Source organism: Notothenia rossii, assembly GCF_949606895.1.
Source record: "Notothenia rossii genome assembly, chromosome: 2".
Classification (NCBI taxonomy): Eukaryota; Metazoa; Chordata; class Actinopteri; order Perciformes; family Nototheniidae; genus Notothenia; species Notothenia rossii.
Window position 1 is genome coordinate 25,224,690 of NC_136904.1, and position 13,365 is coordinate 25,238,054.

At 39.2% G+C, this 13,365-nt stretch overlaps 1 protein-coding gene across 1 annotated transcript in view; it reads right to left on the reverse strand.

Annotated features, from left to right (window-relative positions):
- pde8a (phosphodiesterase 8A) overlaps nucleotides 1-13,365 on the reverse strand; it is a 48,787-nt gene that overhangs the window by 14,473 nt on the left and 20,949 nt on the right. The window contains 7 exon segments of the mRNA XM_079662384.1: nucleotides 165-305; nucleotides 715-793; nucleotides 1,366-1,454; nucleotides 1,744-1,798; nucleotides 1,957-2,013; nucleotides 5,665-5,855; nucleotides 8,580-8,636. Coding sequence (XP_079518510.1) covers nucleotides 165-305; nucleotides 715-793; nucleotides 1,366-1,454; nucleotides 1,744-1,798; nucleotides 1,957-2,013; nucleotides 5,665-5,855; nucleotides 8,580-8,636 — 669 coding nt within the window.

Sequence of the window (13,365 nt, forward strand, 5' to 3'; positions counted from 1 at the left end):
AGTGTGATCTGTGATCTGATTGTGAGACGATAGTCTTCATGTGAAAACTGTGTTTGTAAGAGTATCAGCTATCACATAGATGTGATTATTTTACCCTGAGATACGGTATCTGATTCATTTGAACTGAAATGTATAAAATAGATGATTTAATGAATGCATATTACCTTTCCTTTCCGTATGCAGGAATTTATTGTTTCAAGGAGATCAGGCTTATTCTTCTCACTTTTAGGCACTTCTATTATTTCCTTCCCTATTAGCTCGCCTCGTTGGTAGCCCATAATCGACTCATAGGCCGGGTTCACGTACTGCAAAGGAGAGGAAACAAGAGCGTTGAAGCCAAATCGGAGATGACTGTTTATTACATCTACAATTACTTTACACTCAGTCCAGTTGACGACATATGAACCTTGCCAATCATAAGAGAAGGCGACACATTATTTGATTAGTTCACAGAGCTCAAAAACATATATAGCATATGTCATGTGAAAACATAACGTGATGTCACGGGATAAAGTGTGTTGATGGCAACAAAAGGAGCCATTCAGAAGGACAGAAACTGCATCTATCGAACTGAGCTCCGGGATCACAAGATATGAACAGGCTCTAAAGCAGCAGAGAAGGGGAGAGAGAAAGAGAAGAAGGGGAAGAAGAAAGAGAAGGACTTGCTGTACATCACAATAAAGCAACTACAAGTCTTAAGGATATAAAACCCACCTGAATTACTTGATCTTCAGAAGTGATCTCTATGGCCTCTTGGCTTTGTTCTAGAGCTGTGAAAATAGCATTTCCAGCCCTGCAATACAAGTAGAGAGACAACAGAGAAGTTGCGTTAACAAAAGCAACAAGCAGAGGGTCCAGCAACTATTTTTATACATATAAACATAAAAAAAGCATTCAAATCGCATAAAAAAGGACAATTGTTAAAGAACAAACCATCTTTTTTTTCTCTTTGTCCACACAGTTTTTAAAAATATTTTAATAAATAGAATAAAACAGATGGATAACGCAATAACGGTTGACTGAAATAAAAGTGATAAAACAGTAGGTAAAAAAGAAAAGTACAAAACCCAGACGGAAAAATATTTAAAAGTGGAACCTAGAACAAGACTAACGACATTCAATTAATTAAAAACTAAACATAAAATAAAACAGTTTATCAAATTATGTAAAATAATAAAAACAAGCAATATTTATAATAATAAATGCATACCAATCATAATATTTGTTGTCTGTGGATCTACTGGCTATCACCTCAACAGCTTACAGTATGTTTCTAATGTCTTGCTCTCAGCGCAACAGCTTTGAATTATAGTACAAAATGTAGATGCTACCACAACTCGGTACAGGACAAAGTACAGGACTCACCTCAGTTTGAACTGCGCCCGCACCTCTCCATGCTCCAACTGTAGCAGCTCGTTATAGCAGGCCATCATATTGGCATTCTCCACATATCTCTAAAAGTCAGAGGGACAGCAGGGATCAATCAAAGAACACTAAAATCCCATTTTCATATAAACGTATCCATTAAAGGGTTGTTATAGTGCTGCTGATGCCATGAGTTACAATGATTCAAGTACAAGGAACTCAAAGCACATGTCTCCTGAGCAAACAAAGATGATTTACAAACCGTGTTCCTGCCTTACAGTGTTGACAGTAGGGATATAAAAAAGCATATTGAAAGAATAATACAAACACAGGCAGTAGAAGACACACACACACGATTATGGATGGAATCTCGCTCACCCTATTAAAGCCGGCGTTGATCAGGGGCATCACAGAGGCTTCCTCTCTGTCTGGCCTTCAAAATAGAAAACGTGTTAGCACCCAAATAAAAACATGATCTGCTCTATAATGATATTTTATTCTGATAATACTCCTAATCATTAACAACTTAAAAAGACAGTTAGAGAAAAGTAAAAGGTAGTAGCTGGGAGTAGGGCCAGCAAGTTGACATACCTTTTCACAACGGCGACTATCACAGTGTTTTCTGAAGAGTTGACCGCTCTAATTGACCTGAATGTAAACAGAGAGAGCCTTTTAGCCAGAGAGCAGGCTGGTGGAAAAGCCCATGGCATCAAATCAATGTATTTTTCAGTTTTTCACGCTCCGATTCTCTCAGGCAGGCCGAGCCCAGTGGTGGAGCTCGGTGTGCAGGCCGAGGCCTCTGAAAGAATGCAGTGTACAGGGCCACTCATCCGCCTGTGGTTTCCCCCAGCCAGCGGTCATAAAGGCCCTTTAGTTCCCCATCAGAGCCTGTGCGTGTACACTGAACATATGGATTGGCCAAAATGAATGGGGTTAACATACACGCTGAGCAGGGCAAATTAATGTTTGTAAATGTGTTTTTGGTTTGGGCAGAGGCTAAAGATAGAGGGTGGTATGGGCATGCACCGCTCATTTCTCATCAACATGCCTCCGCTAGGTAGCATGGGATGAAGCGACGGAGCCCAAAGTGAGCCGTCCATTTACCCCACGCACAGAGCCATGACTGCACGTGTTACCAAATGCTCTGTAACACACAAGCGCTATCCTTTCAACATCATCTGGTCTGGATTATGTTTTCGGCTCTTAATGACAGCCACTAAAATAGCTGAAATAAATGTAACTGTATCCACCTACCCATCCAGAGGGATAGAGTCAGATGTAACACCTGAACACAATATGCTGTGATTGAGAGTTATTGACCAAGCAAGCAGAGAAGTCTAAACAGGAAAAACAATGTTAAATCATTGGCTACAAATGGGATAAACTACTTAATTTACTAAAAAGGTATAAATTGGTTCGAAGTACGAACGTACGGCTTGAACCTTTCCAGTGGTAGTATGAATACAATGTTGTTTCTAAAGTTGAAGTAACCTTGCACTTTTGCTTTATTAACTAATATTTTAATAATTGTTCTACTTCCAGAGTTTCTTGACTACTACTCTTCATTAATAGATGAGAATAAGAATAATGCTCGATTGAGCCTTCTATTCCCATAACACTCAGTAGTAATTATTTTATGTGCTTTTTTAACGATAAAATTGTTACTCTCAGAAACAAAATTAATGACCTCTTGCCTTTGACCAGTATAGTATTATCAACAGCTCCCGGCAAATTAAGTTCTAATATTACACTAGATAGTTAACTAGAATGCTTTTCAGCCATAAACCTTGAACAATTAAATTCAATGATTCTCTCTTCTAAACCATCAACGTGTATCTTAGACCCGATTCCAACTAAGCTGTTAAAATAAGTTTTTCCATTAATTAGCACTTCTTTATTAAATATCATGAATATGTCTTTATTATCAGGCTATGTTCCACAATCATTCAAAGAAGCAGTGATAAAACCGCTTCTTAAAAAGCACAACCTCGATCCAGAGATTTTAGCCAATTATAGACCTATTTCTAATCTTCCGTTCCTCTCAAATATTATTGAGAAAGCAGTCGCAAAACAGCTGTGTGATTACTTAAAAAACTATGATTTATTTGAAGATTTTCAGTTTGGCTTTAGAACACATCATAGCACAGAGACAGCTCTGGTTAAAGTCACACATGACATTCTAATAGCCTCAGACAAGGGACTTGTCTCTATTCTTGTCTTGCTCGATCTTAGTGCTGCATTTGATACTATTGACCATGATATCCTATTGCAAAGACTAGAGCACTTAGTTAGCATACAGGGAACTGCTTTCGGCTGGTTTAGGTCCTATCTATCTGAACGCTCTCAGTTTGTACGTGTCAACGATGAATCTTCCACGCAAACCAAAGTTAGCCATGGAGTGCCACAGGGCTCAGTGCTCGGACCTATTTTGTTCACATTATATATGCTTAGGCAATATTATAAGGAATCATTCTGTAAACTTTCATTGTTATGCGGATGATACTCAACTATATTTATCAATCAAGCCTGATGAAATTAATCATCTAAATAAAATTCAAGACTGCCTCAAGGACTTAAAAACGTGGATGACCTTACATTTTTTGATGTTAAACACGACCAAAACTGAAGTTATTGTACTTGGCCCGAAGAATCTACGAAACAAATTATCTAAAGATATACTAACTATGGATGGCATTAATTTGGCCTCCAGTGAGACTGTAAGGAATCTTGGTGTTATATTTGATCAGGATTTATCCTTTAACACCCACATAAAATCAATTTCAAGGACCGCCTACTTCCATCTACGTAACATTGCAAAAATCAGACATATCTTGCCTCAAAACGATGTAGAGAAACTAGTCCATGCATTTGTTACTTCAAGGCTGGATTATTGTAAATCCTTATTATCAGGGTGTATCAAGAAGTCTGTCAAGTCGCTTCAGCTGATTCAAAATGCTGCAGCTCGTGTACTAACCAGAGTTAGGAAAAGGGACCACATTACTCCTGTTCTGGCTGCCTTACACTGGCTCCCTATAGAACACAGGATAGAATTTAAAATTCTTCTTCTCGCCTACAAAAGGCCTTAATGGGCAGGCGCCATTTTACCTTAAATAACTCATTATACTCTACTGTCCTACTAGGGCATTGCGTTCCAAGAATGCAGAGTTGTTGGTTGTTCCTAGAGTCTCTAAAAGTACAATGGGAGCCAGAGCCTTTCATCAAGCTCCACTTTTGTGGAATCAGCTTCCAGTTTGTGTTCGGGCGGCAGACACCCTATCCGTTTTTAAGAGTGCGCTTAAGACCTTCCTTTTTGATAAAGCTTATAGTTAGGGCTGATTAGATTCAGCCCCTAGTTTTGCTGATATAGGCTTAGTTTGTCGGGGGACATCTTACTTCTTCCTTCTCTCTGTCTATACCTGTGTACTCTCATGTTCCGATTAACCCAGCTTCCCCAAATTTCTTTCTTTTTGGTGTCTATATACGCCGGGATCCGGAGTCATGGATGATCCTGCGGTCCTGTGTCATGGATCTCGAGTCCTGGATCTGGAGTCGTGGCTGTGGTCCTGGATCATAAGTCCTGGATGGATATCCTCGTGGATTCATCTTCCTATTATACACACATGCATTTCCAAACATTTGGTCTACCTATGTTGCAAATTTATTATCTTTTCAATTTACACACGGCATCTATTGCACGTCTGTCCGTCCTGGGAGAGGGATCCCTCCTCTGTTGCTCTCCCTGAGGTTTCTCCCATTTTTCCCTTTAAACTGTGGGTTTTTCTCCGGAAGTTTTTCCTTGTACGATGTGAGGGTCTAAGGACAGAGGGTGTCGTATTGTCATACTGATATTCTGTACAAACTGTGAAGTCCACTGAGACAAAAGTAACATTTGTGATATTGGGCTATATAAATAAACATTGATTGATTGATTGATTGATTGATTGATTGATTAATTGATTGATTGATTGATTGACATGTTGTTCATTTGTTGTTTTGATGAAAAATTACAACTGAGTAAAAATCTTAAACTTTACAATATCAACTTAACAGCTAAAAAATGACTGGAGAGTTTAGATGTAAGAAAACATTATTTTACCACGTCTTTAATAATAAAACCTTAGATTGCATTAAGTCTGAAATCAGTTCAAATGCCCATATTTGGAACGTGATGTGTTGGTAAAGTGGAACTTGATTTCATCTGACAGAGCTTTGAGGGAACACTGCACGGCATCCCTGTAGAGATACAACAGGAAATCGTTACAAATAATGAAGAGAATGAAGAGAAGTGAAGAGGCCTACCGGCATAGTGCTTCAGCATCAAAGTGTCTGGAATGTCTGTGGTCAATGATGACGAGGTCATGATGCTTCTCCAAGAAACATTCAAGAGCCGACTCGGGTGTTCGTGCCATGCTGCACCTGAAGTTGGCCTTCTCACATGCCCAGCAGAAGCCATTACTCTGACTGTCCTCTTTGGAAAAAACTAAAAGTACCTGCAGAAAGAGAGATGGCTTAGCAAAAATATCTGCACATGTATTCATGATTCAACAATTAATCAGTAAGAAAATAAAATGACAGAAAATAAAGAGAAATGCTTATCACCTAGACTAGAGAAAGCAACTCCTAGTTGATTGTTCTGTTTATACCTGCCGTAGAAATGCTAAATGTGTCACATACAGATTATTTGTTTGGTTTAATCAAATAATACTAGAGATACAGTATTTAGAGAGGAGATGGACATAACATTTGTTGTAAAACATTAGAGAGCTAATTGATATGTAGGTTTGATTTGATTAGAATGTTGGATATAATCACAGATGAGCTGCCTCCACCCTGTGCTACACAGCGTGTTCAGAAAGAAACAAGAGGAGGGAGCGCTACAGGAAAATGTGGATTTGATGCTTCAGTGCCAGCAGCTCAGAGTTGTCATGTCATCATTGGTGCATTCTCGCTCATTTGCGCATGTCGTCCTTATGCACTGTGGGCTTGACTCTGACCTCAGGCCTGCCGCGGACAGGCCCTGATTGATCAGGCTCAGCTCGTACTCGGGTGCGTCACAGATTTTATTGTCCACTGCCGTGATCTATGACACAATTAGTTGAGGTGGCCTTGACCGGCCGCAGCCCCTGCCTCCGGCCTGCCAAGGCTGTGGCACAAAGTGCTGCCGCTACCGTCAAGCCAGCCATTGGGAGCGTGCTCCCTCTCTGCCAGCACACTTTCATATAACCTCTTGCTTGCGTAAATACTGGACCAGAGAGTTAGGCCCGCCTCCAGGAGCAGTGCTGCACTAAGAGCAGATTCATGAGTCACTCTCTCAAACAGACGTCATCTCCAACTGTTGGCAGGGAGCAGGATGAACGTAAAGAAGGGAAAGTTTGTTCTGCGGTTTGGAGTTTGCATCACACCTGTTTAATTGAGTTAGGGCACAAAGACGTGACTTTGTTGGAGAAACTAGAGCTACTGTCCTCCAAACAATGAGAGGATAGAGGATTGCTTGTTCTGACAGTTGTCCTTTTGATTCATTCTCATGATCGCTGTAGCTTTATTTAAGTACTTGGCTCCAGGCCTGTGAGGGGTTTTGCTAATGCAAACCATATTCCGAACAGTTTCCCTGCAAGCGGCAAAAAGTGTCCGGGTCATAAATACATCACCACTGAGTCCTGCAGCTGTGTTCGGTACGCACAGGGAATTAGATCAGAATTCCACATTGGGATGTTGGTAGAAAAGTCAACATTCCCGAAGAGGTGGAGGAATGGGGTAATATAGGCTGAGATAAGGTCTTTTCAGATCCATCTGCACTGACAACAAGGATAGGCCTCACTCCGTAATAACACACCCAGGCCAGTAGAACTCGAAGTACATTTTAAGTGAGGACACACTGTTAATGGTCCAAAGAAAAAACGGAAAAGGCAGAGAACTTAGAAGAGAAACAAAGACAGAAAGAGGGAAAAACAGTTTGCAGGGAGTTGCGAGCATTTTGGCAGGGTTTGAACTCTCTGCCTAGAAAAGATCATTGTTAAACCAGAGAGGGCCCGGTCAGATCCTGTGAGCCGCGAGAAAAGAGGAGGAGTAGAGCGGAGAAGGGCATGACAGGATCAGCTGTGAGTGACAAAAACAGGAAGGGGATATCTTTCTACCTCGTTTTCCTACTGTGGTCACACTGGAGAGCATCAGACATTAGTTTGTGGCATAAATGCAGGACGTTTAATGCATTGCTGTTCTTTGACTACCGCTGACTGCTTTTCATTACTGATACACTCAGTTTAGCTGTGGTATTCAAATAAAGGTTATATATATATTTTACTTTACACCAGGGCTGCAATTATGTTCATGATTTATTATTTTGTCTGTGGGCTGTAAAAAAAGTTAGGAACAAATGCCCATCAGAAACTCTCAGAGCATAAGTGGACGTCTTTAAATGTTTTGTTTTATCTCACACTATAAAACCTGGAAATGAATTTAGCCAAACAAAGAGAAACAGAAAATCCTCACATTTGGGCAGCTGTAAGCAGCAAATGTTTAGCATTTCCAGCTAAATGGTATGTTAATTATTCAGTTATTTAATGCAACCTTGAAACCAAATTAAGTTTACTCTCAAATTTCTTACAAATTCTGAAAAGTCTGACTTTTTCTCCCAAGTTTTCAAACAATGAGCAACAGCGCCTGCCAAAGAAACGAGTGCAGTACCAAAGTGTATAATGACCCATTGAACGTCAGAGAATGTCCTGTTTGCAGTGACCACACTGGTGCATGGATCCTCTGTGCGCTCCTTCCATAACGTGCATTGTTCATTATGGTATGTTCTTGGTCATAAATGTTTGGCCTAGTTGCCTTGACAACCCAAGGCTGCCCTGCACACAATAGATCCATTAACAGTTTTTTTTTTCTTCCTCTTCTTTGAATGTTTGCATGGGGACGGTTTTTCCCTTTAATCTCTCAAAGAGGTGTGGTACCTTTGAGAAATTCAAGATTAGTTCTCAATGCAAACAATAGAAGGTGACGTTTTTGAAATGCTAATACTGAGAAAAATGCTACATGGTGTGACTGCCAAATATTGACAGTCACACCATGTTTAGCCCCAGGGCTCAGCTAAAAGCCCCTAAATGATATGAACATAAACATTTCCCTGGAGCACTTCTGCTGTTACGTGGAAAGCTGTAATGCGTTGCAACACATAAACATCAATCATTCAGATGTTTGGCTTTGTTTTACAATACCTGAAGTGGGTCTTTAAATAACTTCATTGGTCCAAATTGCACCTCTGTTAATGTGGTCTGAAAGATAACAAGAAAACAAGGATTAGACATAAATCAAGTCAGAGATATTTCTTCAGTTATGTGTGTTAAGTTTTCATTGGCTTTGTAATATTAATAACAATAACAACAACAATAATAATAGTAATAATAATAATAATAATAATAATAATAATAATAATGGCAAAACCAATCCGTTTCTGACATTATTAAATCATTATATGGAGACAAGCATGGTGGTAACTCAATTTTAAGAGCAGTTTTAAATCACCAAATAGGACATTTCTTGTCTGTTAACCTACTTATATTTACGGAATGTCAATTTTGAGGCCATTTTGTATTTCCATTTTTCCCATTCCATGTCTTTATTTGATCAATTATTATCAAGGATTTAACAAAATGTCAACCAAAATAAAATTAGCTACACCTTAACCAACTACAACACTAAAATGCTTCTTATACATTATTTGATAAAAGTAGTAACATAGTATAACACTGAAACGGTAATATTCACATTTTGTGATATTTTAGATAAAGGACTACAATATTGCTTCTTTTACTTAAGTGCAGGAACTGACAACCTCTTACATCATCATAGACATAAATGTATGTTTTAGATTTGGGCTTTTACGCCGTACATTAGGTCAATAAATGTGCTGCACCTTGGCCAGTTTTAACAGTAAAATGCTGCATAAATGTTTACATATCAGTAGTTAAAATCTAATAATAGAACACCATGAATTGGGCCATTTTGCAGTGCTTTTTACTTTTGATACCAACATACTGTACATTACATACATACTCGATTTTCAAGGCAGTATTCGCAACATAATATTTTGATATTTTTTGTTTTGTTTTTGGACCTGGCTGAAACAGCAAAAACAAATACATTTATAATAAATGTAAGTAATGTAACCTCTTGTTATCCAATACAACTATACACTAAAGTAGATAATTTTCGATTTTTCTAATTAATAAGACAGACTTATCAACTCATTGCACTTTCGCTATATGACCTTACTCTTTTCTGTCTGCAAATAATTTAGCTCCCTTCCTGCTAAATGGAAGCCAGCTCAGGGGTTAGTAACCATAGCAACCAAGCCCCTTGTGGACCGCCATCCCTGTAGAATTCCTCTTCTCTGTAAACAATCTACACATGTGAGGAGGAATACAGAGAGGAATTTTAGAGCGTGTCGGGCGGCAGTAAATCACTTCTTGTTAAATTGTAAGCCTTTTTGAGAGCTCCATTGAAACAACAAATGGGGGGGGGAGAAAAAAAGCTGATTAGCCCTCGCTTGTAGCCTTATTGACGTCATCATGACACTAGGCCATTTGTTGTAGCCGTCTGCAAACAAGGAGTATGGAATCATGATGGCTGCAAGCTGATGCTCTGTGATCATCTGATGTTTCACAGACACGAGGACCTGGTCGCATGATAGGCTCATGGGCACTTCAGAGACAGTATGCATGTGTTAGTGAGAGAGGCAGGGACTAACGTATGGAAAGGGCACATGCTTTTCCCAAAAAAGGTTTGACTGAACATGACCCAGTTTTCTTGTTGTCAGATGTGATTTCAATGAATCAGACCACGTGTGTCGGAACAAATAACTCAGCCCTCAGCGTTAGAATCAGAAACGGGTTTATTACCAGGTAGGTTGACGTGTAGGAGGAATTTGACTTGGTGTCGTGGTGCATACATAAAAGTAAAACAAAAATTAAAAAACACAGATAGCGAACTATTTTAAGAACACTAATAATATTACAAAAAAATAAGCAAAAAATAAAGCAGTATTTACATAATATAAAATGTAAAATATGTGCAGTAAGCAAATCAGTTATTGTCCACATTGTGTGCATTAATGTAATGCGTATACATTTTGATGAAAGATTCAAACCAACCATGTGGAAGTGAAACAAAACGCTTCTATGGACTACTACGGGTAAATGTCACAGATAGTGGCCACACAAGAAATATGCCACACATAGAAGTCATGTTTCCATTGCAATGCCGTGTGCTGGCGAGCTAGCTGAGGTCGGTCGGAGTCCTGAAGTATGGAGTTTGGCCACAGAGCCTCCAGCGAGCCGAGGCCTCGCTACAGCAGCGCTCTGTCTCCATCCAGGGAGACTTCCCTCTCTAACCCACACTGACACAACCAATGCAACTGCAGCTGAGGTTTTGTAACTAGAATATCCTGACACACACACGCAGCTGAACCAGTTTGCCAGCCTCTTCGGGCAACATACTCCTCTTGTACAGTACACACACGCACACACACTGCAATGAATCACTCAGCCAAGCATTTGCATCCCGCAAACATCACACTGGCACTCAACCAGAGGCAAACAAAGCAGGGGGAAGTGAGTGAGCATGTAGGCCAGGCAGGCGAAGAGTACGGAGTGTGTGCCTACGTAATCCTCGTCCCGCGCTGTGTGTGCTGTGTGTACCAGTCACACTGGACCTCTAGCTCTGTCGGGCCACTGGGCCACTTCTCAATGAAGAGTGTTGAGCAGCAGGGCATAGTGCAGGGCTGATTTAAATTTAAAGCATGCTGGTCTTTGTACCTCATCTTGATTTAGTTGTCTAGTTAAGCTGGGGTTTAAATAAACGTCACTATGACTTTCAGAGGAATCATACAGTACCGTGATTATTTGTTTTTTATGATGTTATTGTTTTGTCCTTTTAATTATTGAGAGCAACATGTAATTAAAACTTAGGATGTAAACTTAAAGTAGCTGGAATAATTCATAATATTGGAGCAGTTTCTTCTTTGAACATTGTTTTTCGTATACGTGTGATTTTGTATACATTTGCCATATCTTCATATATAGATTGATATCGGACAAAGTCTTCTTAATTATCTTCACCAAAAGATGTTGTGTTTTCAGTTCAAGTTGTTTACCTGTTTGTCTGTCGGTAGGATTACAGAAAAAACTAATTTCCCAATTTGGATTAAACTCGCTGCAAAAGCGTATGTGCCATGTGGACCTTTGATCAGGTTTTCTCTCAGTGATTGTGCTGTTATGTTTGTTTTTCATATATTGTGTCTTGATATTTGTCTATCTTTATGTTACACATGGAGCTGCTGTGATGCAAGTACAATTTAAGACTTGATCTAACCATTAAAGTATTATCGTATCGTATCTGAAAAACAGGGCAGATACACTACTTGCAGACGTCTCAAAATACGGTCTGCGCTCTATGCCATTACAGTTTTCATTATTTCAAACACATTTCACAAACCTATGGAACTGGGGTTTCTAAAATCCCCTGATTCCAGAGTAAAATGACCTCTCAAACCCAAGCTATCAAAAATGAGCTATGAAGCTTTTTAAAACTTTGAGTTTCTCTCAGTCACTGATCATTTTGTAAATACTGTTAGTAACTAATTTATTATGTACACATAGCTCAAAGTTATTAACTCTATATATAAATTATTTTAACATCCTGTTAAAAGAGGTTAGTTCAACGTGCTTTTAGGAAATGTAGTTTCTGGTGCTGTATACTGCTCTCTCATGTTAACCGCCCTAATGCTTATTGGCATGTAGGGCAGCAACAAAGAAAATTTAGAAACCATATCAAGATAGTGGAAAATAAAAGCAAATCTAAGAATAAGCAAAACAGTTCAGTAGCACCACAAATAAAGCCTAATTTTCCCAAACTTCAAATATGTATGTTATCCTGTGACATTGTAATCGTTTTAATGTAAGGGGTGCTGTGGTTCTTAACACTGAGTCAATATCCCATAACGATTACATAAATGTAGCTGATAGGACACCTTGAATTACAAAATGATATTGACAAAGAATCTGTAAATATAAAAGGACTCATTGCAAAAACGTGATTCCCTTAATAAGTTTGGGATTTGTGCTGATACCGATCCGACAAACAACTAAATCTCTAAACCTAATTACAACAAGCCAATTACCACAGGGCGGACCTGAAGACTCTGGGGCCTCTGAGGGTTTGGGGCCCGGCTCCCGCTTTTCCTTGTTGGTGAACCAGTCTGGCAAGTAAGGGAGATGTAGGATTTTAACACGAGAAAAAATTTATCTATTGTAAAAATCCTCACATGGATGACTTGAAAAGCTGTCTAGCTTGCTATTATGGGGGAGAATTGACATTTAGAGCCAGATGTCACACAATACTGCTATTTTCTGAAGTCTTATTTACGCAGGGGGACCATACCATCTTCGGTGACCTTGTTAAGGATGAGTCCCATTTGTGATGTATTACAAACGTGTGATTCCTGACAACATTTAAGTAATTCTAGTATGTTTATGTGCCAATTTAAAAAGGGTTACGAGAGGTTGATGATGGTCAGCATATTATTATTACCTGAATAATTTGACATGAAATGTTCATACTGTGTCATGCCAGCTTGCAAGTATCTTAAAAGGTCCCCTATTATACTGTTTTTCATCAATATATTATAGGTCTCAGATATATACAAAACATGTCGAAATACCGATCATGCATTGCAGCAGCCCATAAACCCCTGGTGCTCTAGGAGGAGATTCAGGTGATACGATGGGGTGGGGGGGGGGGTTTACCTTGGTTGGGTATTGGCTAATGGTTACACAAGCCAAAAAAAACATTACGACATCACAAAGTGGCCAAAATCTTTTTTTTCAGACAGGTTTTTATATAAATGGATCAGGACAAAAAGTGAGCAAATCTTTTTTCCTGAAACTTCCAGAATGTCTTTACACAGAGGGTACACATGTTTATGTATAAAAGACATGAAAATGT